General features: G+C 28.9%; 3 protein-coding genes across 4 annotated transcripts; 1 reads left to right on the forward strand and 2 right to left on the reverse strand.

Moving 5' to 3' along the window:
* Positions 1–9,380: 9,380 nt before the first annotated feature.
* LOC123214072 (protein OBERON 3) lies at positions 9,381–13,753 on the forward strand. The gene is made up of 2 exons (XM_044633780.1): positions 9,381–11,677; positions 12,991–13,753. The coding sequence occupies exons 1-2, from the start codon at positions 9,790–9,792 to the stop codon at positions 13,566–13,568; spliced, it is 2,466 nt and encodes an 821-aa protein (XP_044489715.1). The 5' UTR covers positions 9,381–9,789; the 3' UTR covers positions 13,569–13,753.
* A 3,854-nt stretch (positions 13,754–17,607) lies between these two features.
* On the reverse strand, positions 17,608–19,897 carry LOC123212755 (probable ascorbate-specific transmembrane electron transporter 1). Its single transcript, XM_044631943.1, has 4 exons — positions 19,678–19,897; positions 19,530–19,578; positions 19,235–19,434; positions 17,608–17,869 (listed from the first exon to the last, which is right to left on the reverse strand). The coding sequence occupies exons 1-4, from the start codon at positions 19,834–19,836 to the stop codon at positions 17,609–17,611; spliced, it is 669 nt and encodes a 222-aa protein (XP_044487878.1). The 5' UTR covers positions 19,837–19,897; the 3' UTR covers position 17,608.
* Positions 19,898–23,461: 3,564 nt separating this feature from the next.
* On the reverse strand, positions 23,462–25,390 carry LOC123214778 (probable transmembrane ascorbate ferrireductase 3). 2 transcript variants are annotated; one of them, XM_044634757.1, is made up of 4 exons: positions 25,116–25,390; positions 24,968–25,016; positions 24,252–24,379; positions 23,462–23,910 (listed from the first exon to the last, which is right to left on the reverse strand). In XM_044634757.1, exons 1-4 carry the CDS (start codon positions 25,284–25,286, stop codon positions 23,650–23,652), a joined length of 609 nt encoding a protein of 202 aa, XP_044490692.1. In that variant the 5' UTR covers positions 25,287–25,390; the 3' UTR covers positions 23,462–23,649. The 2 variants fall into 2 exon arrangements, with proteins under 2 accessions (XP_044490692.1, XP_044490691.1); XM_044634756.1 differs by having other exon boundaries at positions 24,180–24,379; positions 25,116–25,378.
* Positions 25,391–26,110: the final 720 nt, after the last annotated feature.

Raw genomic sequence — 26,110 nt, forward strand, 5'->3', positions numbered from 1 at the left:
TTAGAGTAATATTATGTGTATATATTTTTGATATACTATTTAAAAATACAGATAACGTGTTATCATATAATCGAGTATTACTTTATTTTTAATTTAAATTCAATAAAATAACAAAATACAAAAGAAGTGTTATCTTTTTACCCTTATATAATTTTATATTTATAGAATAAAAAAAACTGGGATACACCTAAATCCTAAAACATTAAATCTAAACCCTAATGACTTATGTTAATCATGTTATCTTATTAATATAAGAGATAATTATTATCTCGCAATATCAGGGGTAAAGATAAAAAGTGATTAAACAAATCTCTGGGACTGTCAAAATTGTCTTTCTCATTGTATAAGATTTTTGCCCATATTTTAAATTAACATGCAAGTGGATGATACATCACAACATGTAAGTCATAAAATACTTCTTTATAGCTAATTGTTAAATCTTACTCGCATGACTAATCCGCATTAGCGAGGCTTGTGTGCGTTTTCTCTAATGGAGATAATGACTACACAACAATTTTCTTTAATTTTTATCTTTTCAAACTTGACCTCCAATTGATAATACCCCTTTTTAATATAAGAAAATCAATAAAACTATGTATACCTATTTTTGATACATAATTTATGTACATAGATGAGGTGTTATCATATGATTAGATATTTTTTTATCATATGATGACACATGTTTTAAAATCACCTAATAACATGATGATACATCACTGTATATATGAATTATGTACCAAAATAAATACACATAACATTGTTCTAAGAAAATTGAGTTAGAGATGAACCCACTACAAAATGCATTACTAAAAAAATTTATATAATATAACCAACTTAAAAATTAAGTTAATGCCAAATCATTCTATACAAATTAGTAGTGCTATTTCATAAACAATATACATGATTTTACATAAAAATAATAAAATATTATTAATTAATTGAATAATTTTAAATTAGAAATATAATAATAATTAATCACATGATAACATATTATTATTTGTATATATAATTTTATTATATAAAATTTCCTAAAAATATTATATAATAAACTTTGGATTTATTAAATAGCAAGTAAAAAATAAATGAATAAAATTATGTATATATAATTTTGATATATAAATCTATATACACATAAATATATTATAATATAATTAAAAATTTTTAAATTAATAATAAAATATTATCTAATTATATGATACTATATTTATATATAAAAAATTTTATATATATATATATATATATATATATATATATATATATATAATATTACTCAAAATAAATAAATATTGACCATCAACGAGTAGCCAATGAACATTAAAAACTGTCCAAATCAAATCTCTATAAACAAATGTGTAAACAGATTATAATAATTTAGATTATGTGACCAAGTCCATTGTTCTGGCTGCCGTAATGGTAGGGTTGATGGCAATATTATCATTGACTTTTGAATAAAATGATTCACCTTTTTTTTTGTTAATTTTTCAGCCAATTGAATTACCTTGAGAAGTAAAATTCAATCTTTGAATGATTGTTTTGTAGTTATTTTCAAAAAATAAATAGTAAGGATGTTTTGTTTTATGAATTTTATTTTATTTAGTTTAAAATTATAGAAAACGGTGAGAAAATATGAAAAATATAAACGCCATTGTATTCACTTCAGAGAATGATATAATACTTATAGGGCAAGTTACTCATACTCATGATAACTATTTCTGGTAGTTGTGTTCACTTCAGAGAATGATATATAACAAGAAAATATTAAATCATAATTTTCTTTTCCGATATTGCTACTACAGGAACATAAAATAAAATGTGAGAAATTTTTTGTTTTTTACATTCAAGAAAAGATTCTAAATATTGCAGAGTTATGTTAAATTATAGAGCCTTTGAGAGTATTATTAAATTTGATGTTCAAATCTATCTTTCAAATTTCTCCACAAATTTAATGGATTTATTATTATATACATATTTCAGCTTACAATCTTTCAGGGATATGATGCTGACAAATAATAACCTTGTATTTGTTCTTCTAGGACATTTTATTTAGTTAGTTTTTCAAGGCTCATAAATTTTAGGTGGAAACTTATGCAAAAAGCCTATTTAATATTATCCATCCAATTTTAGGAACTTCAGATTCAATGATTGTTATATTTACAAAACTTCTGGTTTTATAGACAATATATATGAGTTAATCTTTGAAACTTCAGGTTCAAATATTATCTCATATTTAAAATAGTTGATTTTGTAGGAGAAATATTAAAATTAATTTTGGAAGCTTTAGGTCCATATATTATCTCATATCTACAAAACTTCTAGTTTTGTAATTAGTATTCAGAATATTATAATACGTATTCTGATTATATTTTGGACTTCAAGTCCATATTTTTCACATTTTATGTAAACTTCAAGTTGCAAAGGTGATATAATTATTTTAAAATAAAGACTTTGATGAAACTTGGGACTTTCGGCCTATAATATGTATTTTCATGATTTTACAAAGGCCAAACGACTATTTCCCACCCAAGGTTTGATGTTTTCTCATGTTTCCACCCTTTAACTATGGAAACACCAAATACCCACCCATGACCAGTTAGATTTAACAAAACTCTAACGGTGGTAAGGGTAAAATCGTTATTTTTGCTATAATATTAAAAATAAACTAAAATAAAATCTAATTTTGCCCCCTAAACTTTAAAAACTAAAATTTTCCCCCAGCCTAAGTTTTAAAAAATAGCAGTTTTACCCTAGAGTTTGATTTTGAAATCTCCGATGACCGTTCCAGCTCCATTGCCAACGACCTCTCCCTCCCGAAGCAATCTCTCCTTCCGACGAATGTTTTCCTCCCATTTGGAGGCTCGATCGGCTTCGTCTTCGCCTTGGGAGACGAAGAACATATTATAATTATGATTTAGATTTATAATTTTGTAAACTTTGGGTTACAAATAGGATACAATTATAAAGAAAAATTAAATAGAAGCATAACAGAAATTAAAAGTTAACTGAGATATCACAACTAGAATATCCGTATATATAAATAATATAACGACATAATGGAAAAATTATAATATACCTGAGCTGATTGTACTGATAACGTGTTATAAATATAATAGCAAAATGAAAGATAATGAAGCTTTGAAAGGGATTTATAATGGAGTAAGGGACAAATATAAGCAAAGAATTTGAGAGAGTATTTTCCGGATACACAGAGAATTATGCATTAAAAGTGAGAGATGAGGGGGGGATTTATACAAAAAAATTTACCAACTCCCCTTGACAATTTGGCTTTCTCATGTAAAAGGAATTTAATGCATTCATTCAATTTTCCACTTTCATCATGTATAGCCATCCTTCCATAAATGTTTTCCCATGGATTTGCCTTGACTTGCTTAAGTGGAAAGCCACCTAGATATGTAACAAATACCCCTTTTTAATATAAGAAAATTGAGTTAGTGATGAACCCACTACAAAATGCATTACTAAAAAGAAGTATATAATACAACCAACTTTAAAATTAAGTTAATGTCAAATCATTTTGTACAAATTAGTAGTGATATTTCATAAACAATATACATGATTTTACATACAAATAATATAATATTATTAATTAATTAAATAATTTTAAATTAAAAATATAATAACAGATAATCACATGATAACATATCATTATTTATATATAAAATTATATACATTATTTGTATATGTAATTTTATTATATAAAATTTCTAAAAATATTATATAATAAACTTTGGATTTATTACATAGCAAGTAAAAAATAAATGAATAAAATTATGTATATATAATTTTGATATACAAATCTATATACACATAAATATATTATAATATAATTAAAAAATTTTAAATTAATAATAAAATATTATCTATGATTCTAAATTTACATAAATATATATATATATATATATATATATAATATTACTCAAACCAAATCAAATCTCTATAAATAAATGTGTAAACAGATTATAATAATTTAGATTATATGACCAAGTCCATTGTTCTGGCCTGCCGTAATGGTAGGGTTGATGGCAATATTATCATTGACTTTCGAATAAAATGAACCACATTTTTTTGTTAGTTTTTCAGCCAATTGAATTACCTTGAGAAGTAAAATTCAATCTTTGAATGATTGTTTTGTAGTTATTTTCAAAAAATAAATAATAAGGATGTTTTGTTTTATGAATTTTATTTTATTTAGTTTAAAATTATAGAAAACGATGAGAAAATATAAACGCCATTGAAATATTTGTGGCCTCAAGAAAACCATCTTAAATAAAATTAATAGAAGCCAATAACAGGATAACAAAAGGGTGACAGAATAAAACAAATATTTTACGGAAAATTACAATATAATTAATATGCAAAATAGATTATATGAAAAAAAAAATTATAATTATTTTTCAAACAGAAGGGAAATATCGATGAAGTTTCCCACTCATTTGAAAAAGTCGTGCCGATAATTGAAATTTGACAGTGAAATTTCTTGATTGAAAATTGCAAGCACCAAGAAGTAACCTACGAATCTTCCTCTCTCTCTCTTTTTTTTTTTGGCTGCAGTTATTTTTATATTAATTAATTCAGGTTGAAGTTCAAAATATAAAAATCTTTTTAAAATATTATTATCCTCTTCTAACGGAATTGATCTTATTCAAACCCCAACATAATTTTAAAAGATATGGGTTTGAGTTTGATGTAATTGATAATATTCGAGTTAAAGTCACATAAGCTCGATATTATAGATAAGAATTTAAGTTTATATTCGATAAATTTAAAGTAATACAATATCGTTTTAATCGAAATTACATAACTAAACAATATTGTTTTATATTACTTATATAATATGATACTGACACAAAACGGTATTGTTTTGAATTAGACTAAAAAATGTTTTGTTTATATAAGCAAATCATGATTTTATCAAGTTAAACATTCTTATAACTCAAATTCAATAGCATTGCATATCTATGATTTGAGCTTAAATCGTGATCATTTTTTATAAGTTTGAACAAAATAAGTTGACAATTCTTAAATCGATTCGGTTCAAATTCACCTTTGTCATGTTTTGTTTACCCAGTACAAGATGTTTGGGTTTATGTGATTAAAAATTTTAATTTAAAATCAAAATGCCCAAATAATTTTAAATGATTTATGCTAAAATCAGTTGTCATATTCCAGGTGGTGGCCACTTTTTATATATTATTCTTGCTAATGGGGTTGTGCAGAGATGCTATGAACTGGTTTATATTGGTGTCATGATCGAGGGGTTGACCATGGTCCCCTGTAATACGAACTAAATTCTAAACACTCTAATCTTTTCTTAATTTTATCCTCTGAATATTATTAACATATTAAAACCCAATTTACTGCAAACTTATACTATTGAAATTTATATATATTGGCAACACGTGACATAAATAGCAAAAACTCAAAATGACCAATATTCTTCAAGAAGTTAAGGTGAAACCGGGAAAGTTAAGAAGGATGTTGGTGGGAAGTGGAATGGGATTTCAAAGCCCATTGGAAATTCAAAGCTCACGCGTTCAGGTAGGTATACTTTGACCATTAAGGCAAAAGTACTTATGCCCACCCATAGTTTAGGCAATTGCCAAACTCTCACTTTAAGTTTCAAAAATCTAAATACCTATTTGTTAACTATTAAAATTAACAAAATTCGTTAGCATTAAGAGTATAATTATCATTTAATTAGTAATATTAAAAAAATAAAATTTTATTTCATTTTTTTATCTTAGTTTTAGAAATTAATAATTTTTTCTCAGTTTAAGTTTTAAAAAATTATATTTTTCCTCTGTTAGAGTTTGTATTTTTTTCCCTTACTTTTTTCATGGCCAAACTCTAGCTGTAAATTGACAGCACACAAAAATGAAGATGAGACAAACAAAAAGCACTAACAAGAGACGAAGATCTGATGATAGAAAACGCCAATGAAAGAAAAATTGTCAAATTGAAGACGAAGCTTCAATTCATTGAATTGAAGCTTTCATTAACGTTTTCTGTTTGACAAACCAAACTAAATCATAAATTGTATTTTTTAAAATATATTTTAAAAAATATAATTTATGATTTAGTTTGGTTTGGTTTGAAAATCTTTCAAACTATAATTCAAATTAAAAATTATTTTTTTTAATTTATCAATTCAAACCAAAATATTTTATAAACAAAACTAAATTAAACTATAATTTTTAGGTAATTTAATATAATTTTATAATTTAAAGTAAATTATACATACCCTTAATTGTACGTATTAGTCTCTTTTTTCATCTTTAAATTTAAAATTATACAGAGGTTTAATAACAGCCAACGAGATGCATAAAATGATTAATGATAATTTAAGTTTTCTTCAAATTTTTGCAATCCCAAAAACGAGGAAAGGAGAACATATTAGATACTTATAAAATAGAAAAGAGGCTGATGTGAATTAGTATATATATTTTATATTTAATTTTTTAATAAATAATTATGTGTATAATTTATTTTTTCATATTCAATTTGTCATTTTTATATCATATTGTATATATATTTCATATTTATTTTACGTATTTATATTATATTTTAAAAAATTATAGTTCAATTAATTTTATTAAATAATATATATTTATAAATGAATGATTTTGATTGGTTCATACTGTAATTCAAACTGAAGTAAACTATATTTTTTTAATTTAGTTTAATTTGAAATTTAAAATGGTTCGGTATTATTTGAAAAAATTTCAAACAATTTTTTCAAATTTGGTTTAGAAAAATTTTTAAATCACACTAAATTGAACCGTACACACCCCCTATGTATGACCTAAATAAAAAATCATAAAAGAATTTTAGTGATTGTGTTTATAGTTACACTATAATTATAATTGATATTATTATAAAAAATGGTCGCATAATAATAAAATATAACACTTGTACCTTTAAGGAATTCATTAGGATTTCAATAATCGCCATGTCTTACACTTTTCATTGTCTTTGAAGTTTAAGATTTATATATGTATGCCGAACTAATTTGTATATGGACAATATGTATAATAATTTATTATATAAAATAACCTCATGAATATTGAATTTGTGAGTTCGATCAAAAAGAAATTTTTATCATTAAACAATATTGACATATATGAATTCTGTTTAATCATCGAAATAGTTGAACTGTTTGATCTATAAATTGAAAATAATTTTTAGAAATTAAAACACAATGAAAATTTTGAGTGTATCTCCATATTAATTATATTAAAAATATTTAATATAATATTAAGAACAATAGTTTGAATAATTTTTTGGTTTTTCATGGCACTAGTTTATGTTGTATCTAATAATTATTCCTAGAAAAGATTGTATCAAAGATAATTTCATTATATTTTTTTTGTATCTTTCAGTTTTCAGAAACTAAAAATATTATTTAAATTATATATAAAAAATGGTCCTATCAGGGTGCAATTGAGTCAAATTGAGCTTAAATAATGCTTTGTCTGAATTTGACTTTAATTTGGAGCGATAAATTGAATTTGGCTCAAATGGTAACGTTGATATTAAAGAAAATGTGGAGTCACCTGAGTCAAAAAAAATTATTGAAGAAAAAGAGTTTTGGAAAAGAATCATCAATAAACTTTCAAATTCAAATTGAGTTATTGAACTATAATTTCAGTTTGAGTTTAACTAATTTAAATTTGAATCAATTTAGTTCGAATCTAACCCTATTTCTAATAGACCAATCACATATTGACATAGGTGAATAGGAATATCCTTGGAAATGAAAATACAAAAATACCCATAATGTTATAAGTTTACAACTACCATGAGATTTAACAAGTCATTAACATAATTGTGAATATATATATATATTTATGTTACTAGTTGTATTTAATCTCATTTTTTGAAGTAATAAAAAATAAATGTAAATGATTATATGCTAAATTATCTCCCACATAACTTGGGTTTTGCGAACAATAATATGAAATTAGTCCCTGTGCTTTGAGTGTAACATGAGATGCACATTGCAGGGATATTTTACGTGTTAAGGTTTGGTGGGTCTGTATAAATTTAAACGAATAAAGCTAGGCTGTGGGACTTATTTCCGTTTAAAGGTTATTTTATTTTTCAAATTTTTATTTATAACCTTTTAAAAACTAAATTATTTATTTATGTTTTGTTAAAATATTTACTTTCATTTAAAGATTATTCTTTTATTATTTTTTAAAAACTAAAATACTTATATATGTGCTGTTAAAATTAATTAAATTTGCCAAATTTAAAATTTTATTTTATTTTTATTTTTATACCTTAAAAACTAATAATTTATTCTATGTTTAAGTTTTGAAAAATCATATTTTCTAGCTAGAGTTTTATTTTCACCATATTTTTTTCTAGCCACCTCCCTTTCAATTGTGACTTCTTTGACCTCTGACAAAGATAAATTGTTTTCGTCTCTAGATGAGAACCTTTTTACCAAGTTTTTATCAATTAATTTTCAAAAACTCAAATATCTACTCATAAGTTATTAAACTTAATTAAATCAGTTGGTTTTAGAGGTAAAATAATCATTTAACTAGTATTATATTAAAAATAATAAAAATTTATCTCATTTTCCTTCATAAACCCTAAAAACTAACAATTTTTCTGAGAGTTGAGTTTTGAAAAATCATATTTTTCCTTTAAGGTTTTATTTTCACCCTATTTTTCTTCGATGACCTTCCTTTGGCAATGACTCTCTCCACCATCGTTGCCTCATTATTGTTAAAGATGAAGACGATTTATCTTTGTTAGAGACGAAGATGGTGAAAAGAGTCACCGTTGGAGGAGGGTCACAAAAGAAAAATAGGGTGAAAATGAAACTCTAAAGGGGAAAATATAATTTTTCATAACTTAAACCTGAGAGAAATTGTTAGTTTTTAAGGTTTAAGAGAAAAAATAAGATAAAATTTATTATTTTTAATATATTCTTGGTTAAATGATTATTTTACTTTTAAAACTAACTGATTTAGTTAAGTTTAATAATTTATACGTGAGTATTTGAGTTTTTAAAAGATATTGTGTAAGAACTTGAGAAAACAATAAACTTTTGGTGGGAATAAGTCTTTTGACTATAAAATTATACATATAAACAAATGATACGTATAAATTAAGATAATAATTTTAAATTGAATATCGTGATTATTTATTTTTTCTCTTATTTTAAAATTATTTAATCAAATTTTATTATATCATTTTGTTTGAATAAAATTGTGTCATTTATTTGTTAAAATAAAATTATTTAAATTTGAAACATGTTAATGAAGTATAGTCCCTGAGTTTTTTCAACATCAGTCAAGAAAAGAAATTCAAGTGTTTTAAATTAAAAATCCGAGGTTGTTCAGAAAACTGTTTTTATCAAAGTAAAAGGAATCACTGATTATACAGAGACAAAGGCTTTGCAGAGTTGGACCACTTTGAAAATTTTCTCACTCTCAATTCAAACAAAAAAAAAAAAAAAAATCATATAAAAATGATCAAGAAAGAAGTAAAAGCATCATCGCCTCGCTGTTTTAGTTTCCAGTTTTTGTGTGTGAACGCTTTGAAACCTCATGAAGTCGTTGTAGCAGAACAAAAAATAGTCAAGACTCAGAAATGAAATGAAAACAAGATTTCATGACTAAAACACTTCTTGATCTTCTCTAATTTTTCATTTTTCCCACTTTGAGACCTTCTTTTTCTCTCTGGTAAGTCTTTGTTTTTATTTATTTTGTTTATTATTATTATTATTTTTTGTGTGAGTTAAGGGAAGCTGAGGCCATGTTTGGAGAGAAAGATCTCTCTGCTGATCTTCCTATTGATGGGGAGAACTCTGTGAGTAACAAGCTCTCCCATGGCCGGAGCATCCTTTTAGAGCAAAGTAAAGGAAACCCACATGAGAAAATTGGTTTGTCTCAAAAGGCTGGTCTTGATTTTTTTAAAGAATCGAGTATGAAGCTTGATGGGTTTTCTTCTAAACCCTCGAATTTTGCTTCTCAAGAGCTCACTCTTAGGTATCTCTGTGAAAATCCCAAACTCGGTGAGAAAATCTTGATGGAAAAATATGCTTCTCATAAGGGGAAAGAGGTTGTTTTTGTTGACAATTCAAGTCAAGATGATAAATTTGTAGAGAGGGATTTCTTGAATTTGAATGAAAGTAGAGTGAATACTTTTTGTTCTAAGAGAGAAGTAGAAGAAGAAGAGGAAGATTTTCAGGGGGAGAGTAATATTAATAGTAGAGACAAGAAACCAAAGCTAGAGACTCTTAATCTGTCTCTGTCTTTGCCTGATGTGTCTCTTTCTTTAACTGCATCTAATGCTTTGCAAAAGCCTGCTAGGAGTGTACAATCTCTGGCACCGTCAAGGGATAATAACACACAAACGACTTGTTCAAATGATTTCACTGCTGCTTCACTTTCGTATTCGTATTCTCACCCGTTTTCACACAATCCTAGTTGTTCGTTGACGCATAATTCAACCGACACTTATGATTATTCTGTAGGAAGGGATGACCAAATTTGGTGTGGTGGTGAGGGGACTAATGGGTCAGTTCATAGTCGGTTCAAGCCTATTGGAGATGGCTTTGTTGCTTTGAACAATCATGGTGGTGGTGGAGGAGGAGGTGGGTTTTCTATGTTGCAAGGTAGTCGGTTGATGAATAAGGATTCATGTAACAACAGTCTTTATAAGACTACAAGTTCGGATAATCTTTCGTTTTTCCCTTCTGAATTGCCTGCAAGGCCGCTGATAGATACCAATTCTGGGGATTCAAGGAGAAAGGATTCTGAGAATTTGAGAGGCTTGGAGAATACTGATGGAGGGAGAGCACGGAAGGTTTCTAGACCAGAGAGAATTCTCAGGGAGATTGTATCGGAGTCTATTCCTGTCATGGCTCAAATAATTCAGGAGCTTTCAGAGGAGATTCTTGAATCTATTAAAGAGTATCTCAAAAATATTTTTGTGGTGCCTGAGAAGAAAGAGGAGTTGATAAGTTTGCAAAAACGACTTGAGAGAAGATCTGATCTTAACAAGGAGACACTCTCAAAATGCCACAAGGATCAACTAAAAATATTGGTTGCAGTAAAAGTGGGGCTTGGGAGCTTTCTGTCTCCAAAAATTCAGCTTCCTACAAATGAGTTGGTGGAGATTTTCTTGTTAACGAGGTGTAGGAATGTAAATTGCAAGAGTATATTACCAGTTGATGATTGCGACTGCAAAATTTGCTCAGCAAATAAAGGATTTTGCAGCTCATGCATGTGTCCGGTTTGTATGAATTTTGATTGTGCCAGCAATACTTGCAGTTGGGTTGGCTGTGATGTTTGTTCACATTGGTGTCATGCCGCTTGTGGTATTCAGAGGAACCTAATTAAACCAGGCCCAAGCTTGAAGGGACCATCAGGAACTTCAGAGATGCAGTTCCATTGTATTGGGTGTGATCATGCCTCAGAGATGTTTGGGTTTGTTAAGGATGTGTTTTTGTTTTGCGCAAAGCATTGGGGCCTAGACAACTTGGTTAAGGAGCTTGACTGTGTAAGGAAAATTTTCAAGGGAAGTGATGATTTTAAAGGCAAGGAGTTGCATATTAAGGCTAATGATTTGGTCTCCAAGCTGGAAAACAAAAAGATGTCTCCTTCAGAAGCTTGCAGCTCCATCATTCAGTTCTTCAACCGTGAGTCTCCTAACTTTATCATATTTCTTTTTCCTTGAAGTTCATATGTTATTCTTCCTTGTCCGTTAAAGTGGCTCCATGTTTGTCATAATCTCTGTGAATTAGGTTGTGGAAATCCAATTTCTTCTTGTTCTTCTATAGTGTCATTTAATATTTGAAGAGTTTTGAGGACAATAAATGCAACCATTGCCACTTTCTGTATTCTTCTGGCCAATGAGGCTGATTTAATTCTTCTGATTTATAAACCTATCAAATGGAAACCTTATCAATATGCCAACCAGTGAGTAAACCATTCGCAAGTTCATCCTAACAAGTGATGAGTTCTAAGCCTGCTTAACATGACATTATCATTAATTAGGGGCTTCTGGCCCTAGATATGGATCGTACCAGCTCAAAACTTTAAACAAGGCAAGACCAAGGTTCATTGTTCTAATAATTAGATTAGTTTTTACTGCCCTCACATTTGTTTCTACATCCAATGTCTATTCTACATGACAAGACATAGCTATTTACATCCCTTCTTAAAATCCAAGTCACTGCAAAAATGGGGATTTCACACATTTAAAATGAATCTAAAGTACACAAAACCTAAGAAGAATTACTTACATCTCTGCTTAATCCTTCAAATAATTTATCCTTTTATCTCAATGCATGTAGGACAGTTGAAAATTACTTCTAATCAGCTAAGAGTTTAGTGTTTTGAGTTATGAACAGTAGATGCTTCGTTTGGCTGTGTGCTAGGAGTTGTGCGGTTGAAAATTTCTTCTGTTTCTTGAATTTGGTTGAGAATTTGATTATTTATTGTAGTTTTGTTTCTCTATATCCTTAAAACTTGCATATTTCCATTAGATGATGTAAATCTATTGCTGTTTGCCCATCTGAACAGACATGTTCTTTACTCTTGGTGATGAGAATCTGAGTCCGGGATTTTGAAATAATTGATGTCATGGGCTAACACCGGAGAATTTATGTATGAGACTAAAAAGTGCTTTACATAATGCAGTTTGGAAAGAAATCTGGAATCATATTACAGTCTATTGACATATAATGGCCTTAAGTTATCAACGGGGTTATTTGAGTTTATCCAGAAGTTAAAAAAATTAACACCGATTTTGGAGTTTGACAAGAAAATTTAGGCTACGTATTCTATGTTTTGTTTTCCGCCTTTTAATTGATTTCTTTGTTTGCCTGATCTTTTATGAGTTAAAGATCTATTTTTTTCTTATTATTCTCACATGCATTCAATTTGATGGCTTGCACACTGGATTTTTCTCCTTTACTCTCTTAAAATCCTTCTCTTTTGGGATAAATAGGTGCCGATAATATGTCAGAGTATGCTGCTACTTCCAGTACTTTGAATGAATTGATGGCAGCTCAGGCTAGCCTAAGAAAAGATAGAACTCCAATTCCACCAGCTGCTTCTCTTCCTCCAAAATATTCCGTGTATAACATAATCTCCTCAAGTGGCCGGAAGGATTCACTTGCAAATGATCTCCGTCAAATAGACCTCACAGGTGACCTCAAAATTGAAGATGAGTTCCAGTTTGGTAAGTTATCAAAGAATGATGGTTTTGACAGCTTGGAAAGCATTGTTCGGATTAAAGAAGCGGAAGCAAGAATGTTCCAGAACAAAGCAGATGATGCACGGCGAGAGGCAGAGGAATACAAGCGGATGATTCGCGCCAAATCTGAGAAATTGGATGAAGAGTATGCTGAGAAGCTTGCAAAACTTTGTTTGCAAGAGACTGAGGAAAGGCGGAGGAAGAAACTCGATGAACTGAAGGTTTTAGAAGATTCGCATTGTGATTACTTCAAAATGAAGATGCGCATGCAAGCCGAGATTTCTGGGTTATTGGATAGAATGGAAGCCACAAAGCAGCAGTGGGTGTAGTTTTCTGACATTTGAAGTTATTCTCTTTTGGTTAAAATTTCTGCCACGTGTGTGTAATTTGTTCTTGATTTCACCATTATGAACCCTACTTACTTCTTCTGAGGGAAAATTGATGGCTTTTATTCTACATGTCATAACATACCCACTTGATTTATTTTGAATATTAGTTAGAATATTTTGGACCAGGATCATTCCTTGAAGAACTTTTGAAGGTTTGTGGGTAATAGTTACAGAATCCAATATATATTAGATAAATAGATATGAATCACAGATAAATAAAATTGCACATGAGTTATGAGTTCTTTAAAAGTTCCAAGTATGGTAAATTTCTGTAAATTTAGGAAATGATCCTAAATTTTAGATATTATTTGATACTCTCTAAATCGGTAGGTTTGATTTGGAGAAAATCAACTGATCAAATGCCTAATTTGCCTTGAATCATTGGCTATTGTTAATGGAAAGTGAGGTCATTGGCTTATTTGCCTTGATTCAGAGGCATTTTTAATGGAAAGGAAAGTGATGTCTGAAATGCTAAAGCACTGTTTAAGTCCCAAGTGTCAACTATTTGATTACATTGCTGGTTGCTACCACCATTATAATAAATAATGGATTCTTGTCACATACATGGTGGATTTTTCCACCACGTGGGAGGCAATTTGTGAAACTTGGTGGGATTGCATTAAAAGGCAATATTAATTTTCTGCAGGAAAATTTCTTATATAAAGACCATCCCCACTTCCACTTAGAGTGACTAATTCTCTTATCCGATTGTTGTATATCTTAATTTCCATATTGTTTCTATTCTTCTGTCGTGTATCTCAATTTTATTCATTCAAATCTTTCAAAATTTTCACAATATTTAAAACAAATTATCAGCACAATCAACATATATATATATATTAGTAATTTTTTAATTATATTACTGTGTTATTTGTATAATGTAATTACGGATATTTTAATTGTGATATTATCCTATTTACAAAATATAAACTATGATTATTTCAATTATTATTATTATTCAGTTTAATCTTTCCATTATATTTATTTTCTTGTTTGCAAAAACAAACTATAGATATGTTAATTTTTATAACTGATTCATATTTGTAAATACAAAATATGATTATGTCCTATTTGCAATCCAAAATTTACAAAATTATAAATATGGATTCGAAGTTCTGACTATTATTTGAATATTTATTTATATTATAATAACTGTATTCAATTTACAACTTAAAGTTTGTAAAATTACGAGAATATATATTTATATATATTGGCTGACAGTTTCAAATTTCATTAAAATATTTATTTGTTTTATAATAACTATGTCTCATTCGTAACTTGAACTTGCATAAATTGTGAATAATATAGATTTGCAATTTTAAATATGATCAGAATTAAAGTTTTAAATACTATAATATTCTGGAAGTTAATTATAAAACAAGAAGTTTTGTAAATATGAGATAATATCTAAACCTAAAGTTTTAAAGATTAATCTCAATATATTCTCTATAAAATTAAAAGTTTTGTGAATATAAGATAATATTTGAACTTGAAGTTTATAAAATTAGATAGGGATAATTAAATAAACTTTTTACACGATTCTCCACTTAGAATTTATGAGCTTTGAAAAAGTGATTAAATAAAATGTCCAAAAGGATAAATCCAAGGTTATTATTTTACCGACAATGCATCCTCGAAGGATTGCAAGCCAAATATATAGATATAATAATAGATCTACTAGATTTATAGAGAAATTTGGATCTTCGTCGTTCAGAAGAGATCGATCTCCTCATCTAGACTGTCATTGTCTAGACGACGAAGATCCAGATGAAAAGTTTCGACTCTTTGTTTAGATTCTGTCAAATCCAAATTTTGTTAGCCCAATATTGAGCACTGGAGAGAGAGACAACACTGGGAGAGAGAGAGATCGGCCATCGTTGGCCAAAAATTCATCGGTGAAATTGGAAACCCTAGGTAGGGGGGAAAATGTCACTTTTTAAAACATAATTTTAGACGAAATTGTTAGTTTTTCAAATTAAGGGGGTAAAATGATATAAATATTAAATATTATTGTTAAATGACAATTTTACCCTTAATCTTAACTTAATTTTGGAGAGTAGGTGTTAGTTTTCTAAACTATGGGTGGATGTTTGAGTTTTTTAAAGTTGGTGGGTGGGAATTGGAAATTCACTATACCTTGGGTGGGAAAATGTCTTTTGGCCTTAATTTTAATATTTGGAGGCACAAAAAGTGTGAAATATTTTGTTTTGACATTTATGCAAGGGGCGTGCACCATAGCCCAATTACTTGCTTGATTAGTGATTGAAAAAAAAAAAAAACTAATAAATAAAATAATTGGATGCAATTGGAATTTCTCATCAGTTGTTGAGAAATTGGATAGTGTATGATTAGGCTTTTGCTCTTCTTTTATTCAATTTACACATTATATTATGTGCATATAATGTAGTAAATTAGCTAATAATATGAATATAATGTTACTATGGCCAAAACACTTATTCCTGCGTAAAGTATAGTGAAATTCTAAACTTTCATTCTCTAATTTTCAAAAACCAAACATTCACCTATAAACCAATTTTTGTTAAAATTTTTAATTATGATTAAGGATAAAATCATTATTTTAACAATAATATTAAAAAAACATAAAATTCATTATATTTCTCTCATAGTTTTTAAAAACTGATAATTTCATTTTTGTCTAAATATTTTTAACTTTGAAAAATAACATTCCCCCCTCCCCCCGCCCAAAACCTAGGGTTTATTTTCTTCCTCTCTCTGACTACCATCTCTGACCACCTACGATGATGTTTTTAACTCACGAAATCTTTATCGATTCAAATGAATCGATGCGTATTCGTCAATTGATTTGGAATCGACAACGACACATTTTCGTCAATAAGAAATCACATCGGAGAGATGAAGATTTGGTAGTCAGAGTTTCGTGGATTGAAAACATTATCACCAGTTGCTAGAGAGGGGAACAAAATAAACTCTAAATTTGGAGGGAAGTTGTTAGTTTAAAGAAAATATGATAAATTATTTTTTTAATATTATTATTAAAATAATGAGTTTACCTTTAAGTTTAATTAAAAATTTTAATAGAAATTGGCTCATAGGTGAGTGTTTGAGTTTTTAAAAGTTGAAGTGTAGAATTTTGAGATTTCATAATACCTTAAGTAAGAAAAAGTCTTTTGGCCTATTACTATTTTACATGAGAAAGTATATAATATATAAGAATTAATAAAACTAATAAAATATTAAAATTTTCAAAAAAAAGGCTAAGTTTAAATTTTAATCATACTTATGAAACCTTGATTTGAATTAATTATAAAAAAAAAAGTGTAGAATAAAGAATATTGAATTTATTTTCAGTTTTTCACTTAAGCTATTTTCCTTTTTGTACTTTTACTAAAATTTGTACCCCCACTCGAAGAGGTACAAAATTGCAGTGTTTAGAGAAGACCTCCACTTAGCGGAGAATATATCTAGAATATGATTTTTGTATTCTTTTTAATAGCTACATGAGAAAACTATTTTTTTTCTTTTCCATAAATCTTTAGAATCATGTTTGATTTAAAAATTCACTAATTATTTTAATTTGATTGGGAGGGGGGCAAACAAGATACAAGAGAAATAGACACATAGTCATCACATAGTCACATATACACCCATATTCCTTTGTGCATTGACACACTAAACAATCAATAAGTCACCACGTAAATGTAAGATTCTAATCATCGAATTGAATTACATTAAAAATTTTTTGTCTTATCATAAAATATTTAATTACATACTTTGATTAGTGAAAAACTAAGTCAAAAAAAATACTTTCGTGATTACTTCTTACAAAAATCTCCTTTTTAATTATTACAAGGAGAACTCTCTTTTACGAAAAAATTTGTATAACGAAATAATTTCTTAAAAGGTCATATATATAATCAACAACATAATGTAATATTTCTATATACGTTTAATTACATTAATTAACAAATACATCCCAATTTCTAATTTTTTTTTTTTAATTAATGAGCTCGTGGAAGGACGACAGTAAGTCCAACACTTACTGTATATAGAATGAGCAATATTCCGATGAAGTTAACAATAAGTGCTTCCTGGCCTTGAAATATGCGTAAAAGAAGGAGTCTCTGAACGAGTCCAGCCTCGGCAGTGCACACTGCCATTAAGAAAAACACCGGTCCGAAGAATCTGTGCCATGGTAAGAATGAGGCCCTTCTTGACATTTCCGCTCCAGGGAACACGAAAGAGAGGAAACCAAGCAGCCACTGTAAAAATATTACGAAATTTTAGTTGACTGAAAATTTTTCAGATGAGGATGTGTTTAAATTTGTTAGGAACAAATCAAAGATGAGTATATGATCGCTGATTCTTTAAGGTTTGTGATACAGGGGTAGATTTGATTTGAGATGACTAAATATGAGAATAGTTTAAGCTTAAATCGAATTTATAATATCCAATTCGAGACTAATCAAGCTAGTGTATGATATTAATTGCCAAAGGATTGTTATCAGAGTAAATAATATCATTAACGAGATGAACAATGTTACCGAATAGACATAATATCATTTACAAGTTGTGTCATGCCAAACTTGTCAAAGAATGGGTCTTGCAATCTGTATCAATGCACAACATGAGAAGGCTTGGGGCATGACCCAAGATTCCTTGGGTCAAGTCTCCATGGGATTTTATCGAGTTACTTTAATAAGTTAATATGCCATATTATATATTTATTTAATTTTAATTTTTTTATTTTAATACTGGCCACCCATGGGTATTGCCCTAAGACCCGACATGACCTACAAAAATAGTGAAACTGAGGCCCTAAACTCTAAACCTTAGGTTGTGCCCTGAGGTCCACTTGCAGGTCTTGATTTTTCTAACTGCTCAAGTTGTGCCAAAGGCCATTCCAACTCGATAAACATATATCCTTATTTGTGAAACTAACAAAGGAGCCTTTGATAATATAAAAATGTCCTTGATAGGGCTTTACTATTAAAAATTCGAATGTATATATAATATAGAAAGAAATAATTTATTCACTCTAGGTTTTGATCATGTATTCAGGTATTGTCTATAAAATTACTTTGATAATTTCCTTTAAATTTAACAAACATTTACATGATCAATTAATTGATAGAATTTTTCTGTTTAAAAACCATAATGTCCATTTTGATCATTATAGTTTTAAAACTCTAAATTAAACATGTCAAAAGATTGGGTCTGAAACCCCTCAATTTTGGTGTGGCTGATGGGGGAAATTGAGGGTCATGCCAGACCCATGGACTTTGTAAGTCATATCGAAGGATTTATGGTCCAACTTGGGCTGACCTAACATAACTCGCAACGAAAATATATATATATAAATTAAAAAAAATATATGCAATATGACGGAAGCCTGTTAAAACACATGGGGCTAAAGGCTCACGAAGACATGAACTAGAGGCCCTAGGCCGTGCCTTGGGTTTTCCCCTGTCTTGGGTTGGCATGGCCCACAAGGCCGGCATTTGACAAGCCAAGGCCCAACATGGCCTGAGGGCAAGACAAGCTGTGCCGAATACGGCTCCACACGACCGTGGGCATGACAGAGCCATTATAGGACAAAGGGGGATCAGTTTATTCAACATAAATACCTGTAAACCAAAGAGGCAGATGGTGCCTATGCCCAACCAAGAATGTAAAGAATACAAATCCGGAATTCCTGATTCATGGTGATACTTGAAAACTGCATAAATTCCCACAATTCCTGCCAGAAGAGCTACTAAATTCAGCAGCAAATGAACTGTCTTCTGAGCTATTTTTGTTGCGGGGATTGTCTTGTATGCCATCATAGCTGTTTTTTATATCAAATTCATTATACTCAGTTAGATCAAATATGTGTAAATTATTTTATTTATTATTTAGTGAAACTGTATGCGTTTCCCTTACCTTCACCTCCAATTAAAATAAATCCGATTATCATGAATAAAGGATGCAACTGCAAACGAAAAGAAAAAAAAAAAAAGAAGACAAATTTAGAGAGAAATATACACATAGCACTGAAGATAAAGTGCAAGAGGCGACTAAGAAAACTCACATCGAAAATCTTCAGTTTGTTATGAGATTTAAAAGCAAAGCCTTCTTGTTTGGCTAGGAGCCATACAAGCAGAAGTGTTGCCACTGCAGTGACTATTAAATGAGCGAACATTGTAACAGGAGCCGTCGAAATTTGTAAGCTACGACTTTCCGACGCCATGGCACCTTGTTATGTCGAAGAAAGATCGGCTGTAATGGAAGTGAGGTAATCAATGAATTATAAATTCAACTCTCTTGAAACAATCTGTGCTATATAATATATTTATTTATTCTTGAAAATGGACAAAGAGACATAAACCTTGCTTCGTCAAGAGTATTTCATTAATTTTTGTATTAATTCAACGCCAGCATACGTGGGAAATCCACACAGAGATTTTTGTGGTTTGCATAATGTCAAAATATATCAGGTCAGTAAGAGCAACAATCATAGACTTTTTGGGAACTATGGTTTGGGATTTTAGTCTCTCACTCTTCCCCTTAAATATAACCATTATAGGTTGTTAAGTCACCCTTTTTTGACAGGTGCATTATCTAAAACTCATTGTTTAACTCGTGTTTTGATACTATGTCGAAATATATTAAGTCTATAATATGGAGAGTGAAACCAATTAACTTATGTTAAAGTTTAATCTTTTATACTTATATACCACTCACTTATATTGTATTTATTAGATGTGAGACTTTAATCTCTAATACATGAGAAAGATACTATCAAATATGGAGTTTATAATTAGTGAAAACTAAAGAGTCTCAAATCAAATAAAAATAATACAAGTGAGTGATATATAAATATGATAGATTAAATCTTAACATAAAGTTAATTAATTTTTATGTAATATGAGTTTCAACACTAGTATATTGGATCTTAATACAAGTTAATTGATTTTATTTAATATAAGTTTTGATATTTATATTTATATATCAAATATATTTTATTATTAATAAGATGTCGGCAAATATGGAAAACATATAGAAATATGAATTATTTGAAGAGTCAGTCAAATAAATTACGGTGTGACTTGCTCAATAGTTTTGAATTCAAATATAACGAGGCATTGTGTGTAAAAGTTAACCTCTATATATAATATTTGAAGAAGTTTTCATTCTAAATAAACTAAGCAAGCTTTCAAGAGCTATTCGTTCCGTTTTTTTTCCCTGATACGGATATCAATTTTTTAAGTAAAATTTCAGTTCAAGTATAGGACAGATTTTTCTCACACACCAAAGTCAAAATGATGAAAAAATATAAATATAAAATGTGCATGAATATGATAATTATATTCATTAGGTTAGAAGAGATCTTTCTCCCTCAATTGATAATTATAAAAGTCGGTGGATATATGAATATTGTAAAACCGAGCTTCTAGTCTCCAGGGTTGTTTGAATAACCAAAAAATGTAATTCCAAATGTGAGAGAAAAGGTTTGTATCCTTTCTAATGATATTTCAAGATTAATCTCTTAAACAGATTAAAACTTCATGGGTTAATTTGACGGAATTTGAGGAATATTTTCCCAAAATAAATTTGTTTGAACTGCTTGACCTCAATACAAGTTCCTCATGACAAGTTTTATAAAAAACTATTCAGCAAATTAACCTCACTTTTCCCATCAACTACGTCAATCGATATTCAAAGTAACCATGTCATTGGACCTACAGATTCACTATTTAGCAGTAATAAACACCTCTGACCACTCCAAAAATTTTAATAAATTATGGACATTTGATGTAATACCTAAGATTGTTTTGTTATTATTATTTTTCTCTTTAATGTAATGGATTTTTTTTAGCTACAAATCGTTAGTATGATATAGAGTTCATGAAAAAAATTTAGAGCAGAAGCATTAAAAAAATTGAAATGATTTTCATTTGAGTTATTTAAATCAAAGTTAGTTCATTCAGATAGGTCAGATCCTGCGTTGGAGTGACGATATAAGAAGACAAAGGTAAAAGTTAAAATAAAAAGGAAATTCGTGGCAACCAAGCAGCTTGCAGCAGACGCATGAGGTTCACCAAAAAAGAAGGAAACACAAGAGAAAAAAGAAAACGAGGTGCGATCAAATAGTCAAAAGGGTAGGTCCTAGAAAGCAGATAAATACATGTTATATAACAGTGGTACAACTTCTTGGTTGTTGTATAGTGATGGCTCGAATTCCGGGAGGGGTTATCTGAATTTTGGGAGTGTAAATCCTAACGTGAATTTTTGTTATATTTAAGCCGTATTTGATTTGGATAATATTTTATTATTAAAAATAAATATTATCATAAAGATTTATTACTGAAAAATTAATTATTATAAATTATTACTATATTTAATAATATTTGATAAAAATGAATAAATATAAATAATTATTTTGTTTAATTTGAGATAGTAAAATAATATTAAAATATTATTTTACTTAAATATTATTAAATATAATTATTTTAAAATATTATACATGTTACTTATTACATTAATTAAAAATAAAATTATTTTTATCCTAAAAAAATAAGAAGTATATAAGTATAATAAAATTAAGATTATGTTAGTAATGTTTTAATATATAAAGTGAATATGATAATAAGATTATTTTTTATATGACTTATTATATCACTATTAATAATATAAGGTTACTAAAACTTTGATTACTTGATAAACTAAATATAGTATTGTTAGTAATAAATACAACAGTTAATAGGTAATATTTAAGTGACTTCTTGGTAAACTGATACCACTTGCATGTAGAATAGGTGCAATCTACAACAAACATGCAACTTGCACATACGTATATAAAATATATGCTAACTAGCTTTCATATAAAAGTTGTATTTCAGTAGATATAAAAAGTGAGAGAATGAGTGTTCTGAAAAATAAGAGTTAAGATTGAGAAATCAACTATAGAGAATAATTAATCTCTTCTACATCGTGTAATCTATTTCATTTACAGTGAAAATTTTTCTATCTTCTGTTTATATTTTTTTTGTATTGGATATTACACATAAATATTGTGTTCTTGTTTGGAATATTTGAGTATATAATTGAGGGTAATACAATAAAATTAGGTTGAATACAAAATCTAAGTTGTGGTAATCATACACGACTTTCCCTCTATCTATAATGCATTTTCATATTTAACTTTAATTGTTAATATTCTTTAGATTGCTTGGTATGCTGGGCTTGGTATATCACAAAATACGAAGCAGCTTGCTTTAATTTTCTGCACTTTTTGGTCAACCAATCGATTCGGTCTTCATAATATGACATTATGCTTTTGAAGGATCCTGATTTATAATTAAAAAATAAATATGCCTAGCTAATAATATTAAGTTATTAAACGATCCTAATTTTACAAAAATTAATGACAAAGTAATTACGGACATTACTGTAAAAAGAGAAAAGTGATGGTTTTTTCTCTTTTTCCATATAACTGCTATAAGCTGTTAATAAAGAAACAGTTATGAAGCTGATAGGGTCCATAATTGCTTCACTCCTCTTTAGTTTTTCATCCTTAATGGTGGGATGAATATTAAGTGTTATGAAAAGGGTTCCCAAGCTGAACGAATTTGAAAAAACATACACCATTTATTGTAAAATTCGTATCAGTCGGAAGGCCTTGTATTCTGAAAGTAAATCGGTGAAATTTTGCAGCAAATTCTTCAAATAATGGTGAAAGCTTAGTTTTATATTCCGCAAATTTATGATTTTAGTTTCCATCTTATATGTTTTGTGCTTATCTTAGATAAAATATAATTTTATGTCCGACAAAAAGAACTTGTATAGAAAATATCAATTAATATTTTCTTTTATTCTGAAAATGTATTATACTTTAGATGCTTCTCCACCAATAATAATATCAATATCAATTCAGGTTACAACATAATAAATATGGTCACACTCAATGAAAGAATATATAATAATATGGAAATGAAAAAGGAAAAAAAATCACTTCCAAACCCAAAAGATTTTAAAAAAAAAAAAACCATCTGTTATGAAATCACACATAACGAGCAAGGGCAACAGAAAGATCAACAAAAATGCCATATAAGAGGATTGATAGTCCGGTAAAGTTGATCAAACGAGCTTCGCGGTTATGCTGAATTCCCATGTACGTAAATTTTTCTATCAGTCCAGTAAGAGCTGCGCATATTGCCATGTAGAAAAGTGCCCTACCCCCACAGACATGCCATGGAAGCATTTTAGCCCTTGTTATGGTTGAAGATCCTGGAAAAAGAAATGCAGACAGCCCCAGAAGCCACTGCCAATAGAAACCCAATTAACATCAGTGCCAAAGTAATTAAAATTTATAGGCAGATTGCATATAATTACTCAATAAAACTATATATATTCACTTTTGAATACACAAATAAGTAAACATTTGATATGTGTCATCATATAATTGAATAATTTTGAATTAAGTATAAAATAATATTCAATCACATGATGACACACATACGTATGTATCTATTTGTGTACTTAAAATGTGTATACATATTATTGCTTATAATTACTAGAATTTGTTGAAACCTGTAAGCAAAATAGGACAAAAGTGGTCAATCCAATCCAGGAATGCAAGCTATACATATCTTCAACATTCACCATATCATGATACTTGAAAACTGCGCATATCCCAGTTACTCCCAGACATAAGGCAGTCAAATGAAGTATCGCATGAAAAAATTTCTGCACTGAGTGTTCTGCTTTAACCGTCTTGTATCCCATCATCGCTGCACATATATATATGTATGAAAGACAATAATGGTGTAACACACATACAACATGTTCTAATCCTTAATATATATGGGGATTGCATGAAAAGATCATCTTTTGAAATAAATGCATTTTAAAACTTTTGCAGTAATTTTGATATTTTAAAACGGGGTAAAAGAATAATTTAATAATAATTTATTTATATTAATTAATAAAAATAAACTCAATACAATTAAACATTATGATCTGTATAAATAGTATAAGTCTTAAAGTTTATAATAACTTTGATATGAAATCTATTGAAAGTTGTCATTGAGAGCAATTTCAAAAAATTAAAACCATTCAAAAATGCTTCAATAGTAAAATATCAATTGTTTCGATATAAGTAATTTTGAAAAACTAAAGTTTTTAATTTAATTATAATCAATGCGCAAATCATGTGATATTACGATTGGATCAATTTTATTTAGTTGATGCAAAATAAATCTTGCCATCCGGAATCTTTTTTTGCGAAAAAATCTAGAACACAACATGGATTTATATATGCTTCTTATTTACGCACTCGGCGACAGTATCTCGACCAAAAACAAAATGGAAACTTGTACCTTCACCGGCGAGAAAGATGAACCCACAGAACATAAAAAATGGGTGAGCCTACAAAAACAAGAACAAGAATTAATTAATTAATTATAGAATGACGTTTTAAACGTGCTGAGTGTGAAAATCAAGGTTGTCGAGGTTTAATGAAGTTACGTTGAAAACACGATTTGGATTGGAAGAATCATACTCGATGCCCTCTCGATAATGCACCAGCCAAACCAGCATAAGAATGAAGGCTAAGAGGCCAAACAAATGAGCGGCTATGGTTAGGCGAGAGGCAGACCGCCTGTACGTGGTCCTTTCGTAGCCGACATCGGTAAACATGGCTGGTGGGAGAAGGTTTTCTGGCGGTTAATGTTCAAGCTGATGAAGGTAAAGAAGGTTTTTGTTCTTAAATATGCGTTGATTGGCTAGTACAAAGCTAAATGGGAATTTTTTTATTTATTCTATTGTTGCTTGATTTGTAAGGTTTGGTATATCAAGGAAGCTTTGAGCTTTAGTTAAGAATCACATTGTTGTAAAGACTAATTAAAGTGGTGGATTATCACTTTAGACGAATTATGATAAGTGAGAACTGAAACTATACAGAAAGAAAAAGAGACAAGAAGAATCCAGATTTTTCTTATTGACTGTATGCCTTAATCTAAAATCAAAGAAAAATTTTACATTTTTACACTTGAATCATGAAAAGCTAGGCTGCAATGTTGAATCACATCAACTTGATCGAATAAAAAAAAATCTAGAACTGTTGAATTACAAGTTTACAACCATCCGGTGAATATTGAAGGAGAAGTTTGTAAAATGCAAAAGATCTAATGAGAAACCTAGAAAGTACTCTTCAGACTCCTTAATCCCCTTTTTCTGTCGATGTTTCTTTTGTAATACTAAAGAATAGTTCTGGCCTCCGTTACTTCATCCATCAATATTCTCTGTTCAATAGTACCAGAAATAATAAGGTTGTCGTTAGTAAACAAAACTAAAAAACACAAAGCTGGAACAGCTTCTTTGATCTTCATTCTTCACATCTCCCTCAAGTCTAATATAGAATGTTTGACTTGAAGAGAAGAATGAAGACTATTCATCCCTTTTGAAAAAAACGCTATTGTTCCATGAAAGAAGGAATTTAGTTCCTCCCACAGAAGAAGCTC

This window comes from Mangifera indica, chromosome 4 (genome assembly GCF_011075055.1).
Source record: "Mangifera indica cultivar Alphonso chromosome 4, CATAS_Mindica_2.1, whole genome shotgun sequence".
NCBI classification, from domain to species: domain Eukaryota; kingdom Viridiplantae; phylum Streptophyta; class Magnoliopsida; order Sapindales; family Anacardiaceae; genus Mangifera; species Mangifera indica.

Excerpts from the sequence above, each read along its gene's own strand:
- LOC123212755 (XM_044631943.1), bottom strand. The coding sequence starts at position 19,836 with ATGGCGTCGGAAAGTCGTAGCTTACAAATTTCGACGGCTCCTGTTACA. Across the intron at positions 19,579-19,677 it reads ACAAACTGAAGATTTTCGAT|TTGCATCCTTTATTCATGAT; the intron begins GTGAGTTTTCTT and ends TTTCGTTTGCAG. Across the intron at positions 17,870-19,234 it reads TCTGCCTCTTTGGTTTACAG|TGGCTGCTTGGTTTCCTCTC; the intron begins GTATTTATGTTG and ends ATATTTTTACAG.
- LOC123214072 (XM_044633780.1), top strand. The coding sequence starts at position 9,790 with ATGTTTGGAGAGAAAGATCTCTCTGCTGATCTTCCTATTGATGGGGAG. Across the intron at positions 11,678-12,990 it reads CATCATTCAGTTCTTCAACC|GTGCCGATAATATGTCAGAG; the intron begins GTGAGTCTCCTA and ends TGGGATAAATAG.
- LOC123214778 (XM_044634756.1), bottom strand. The coding sequence starts at position 25,286 with ATGTTTACCGATGTCGGCTACGAAAGGACCACGTACAGGCGGTCTGCC. Across the intron at positions 24,380-24,967 it reads CATCTTTCTCGCCGGTGAAG|CGATGATGGGATACAAGACG; the intron begins GTACAAGTTTCC and ends ATATATGTGCAG. Across the intron at positions 23,911-24,179 it reads TTGTCCTATTTTGCTTACAG|TGGCTTCTGGGGCTGTCTGC; the intron begins GTTTCAACAAAT and ends TTCTATTGGCAG.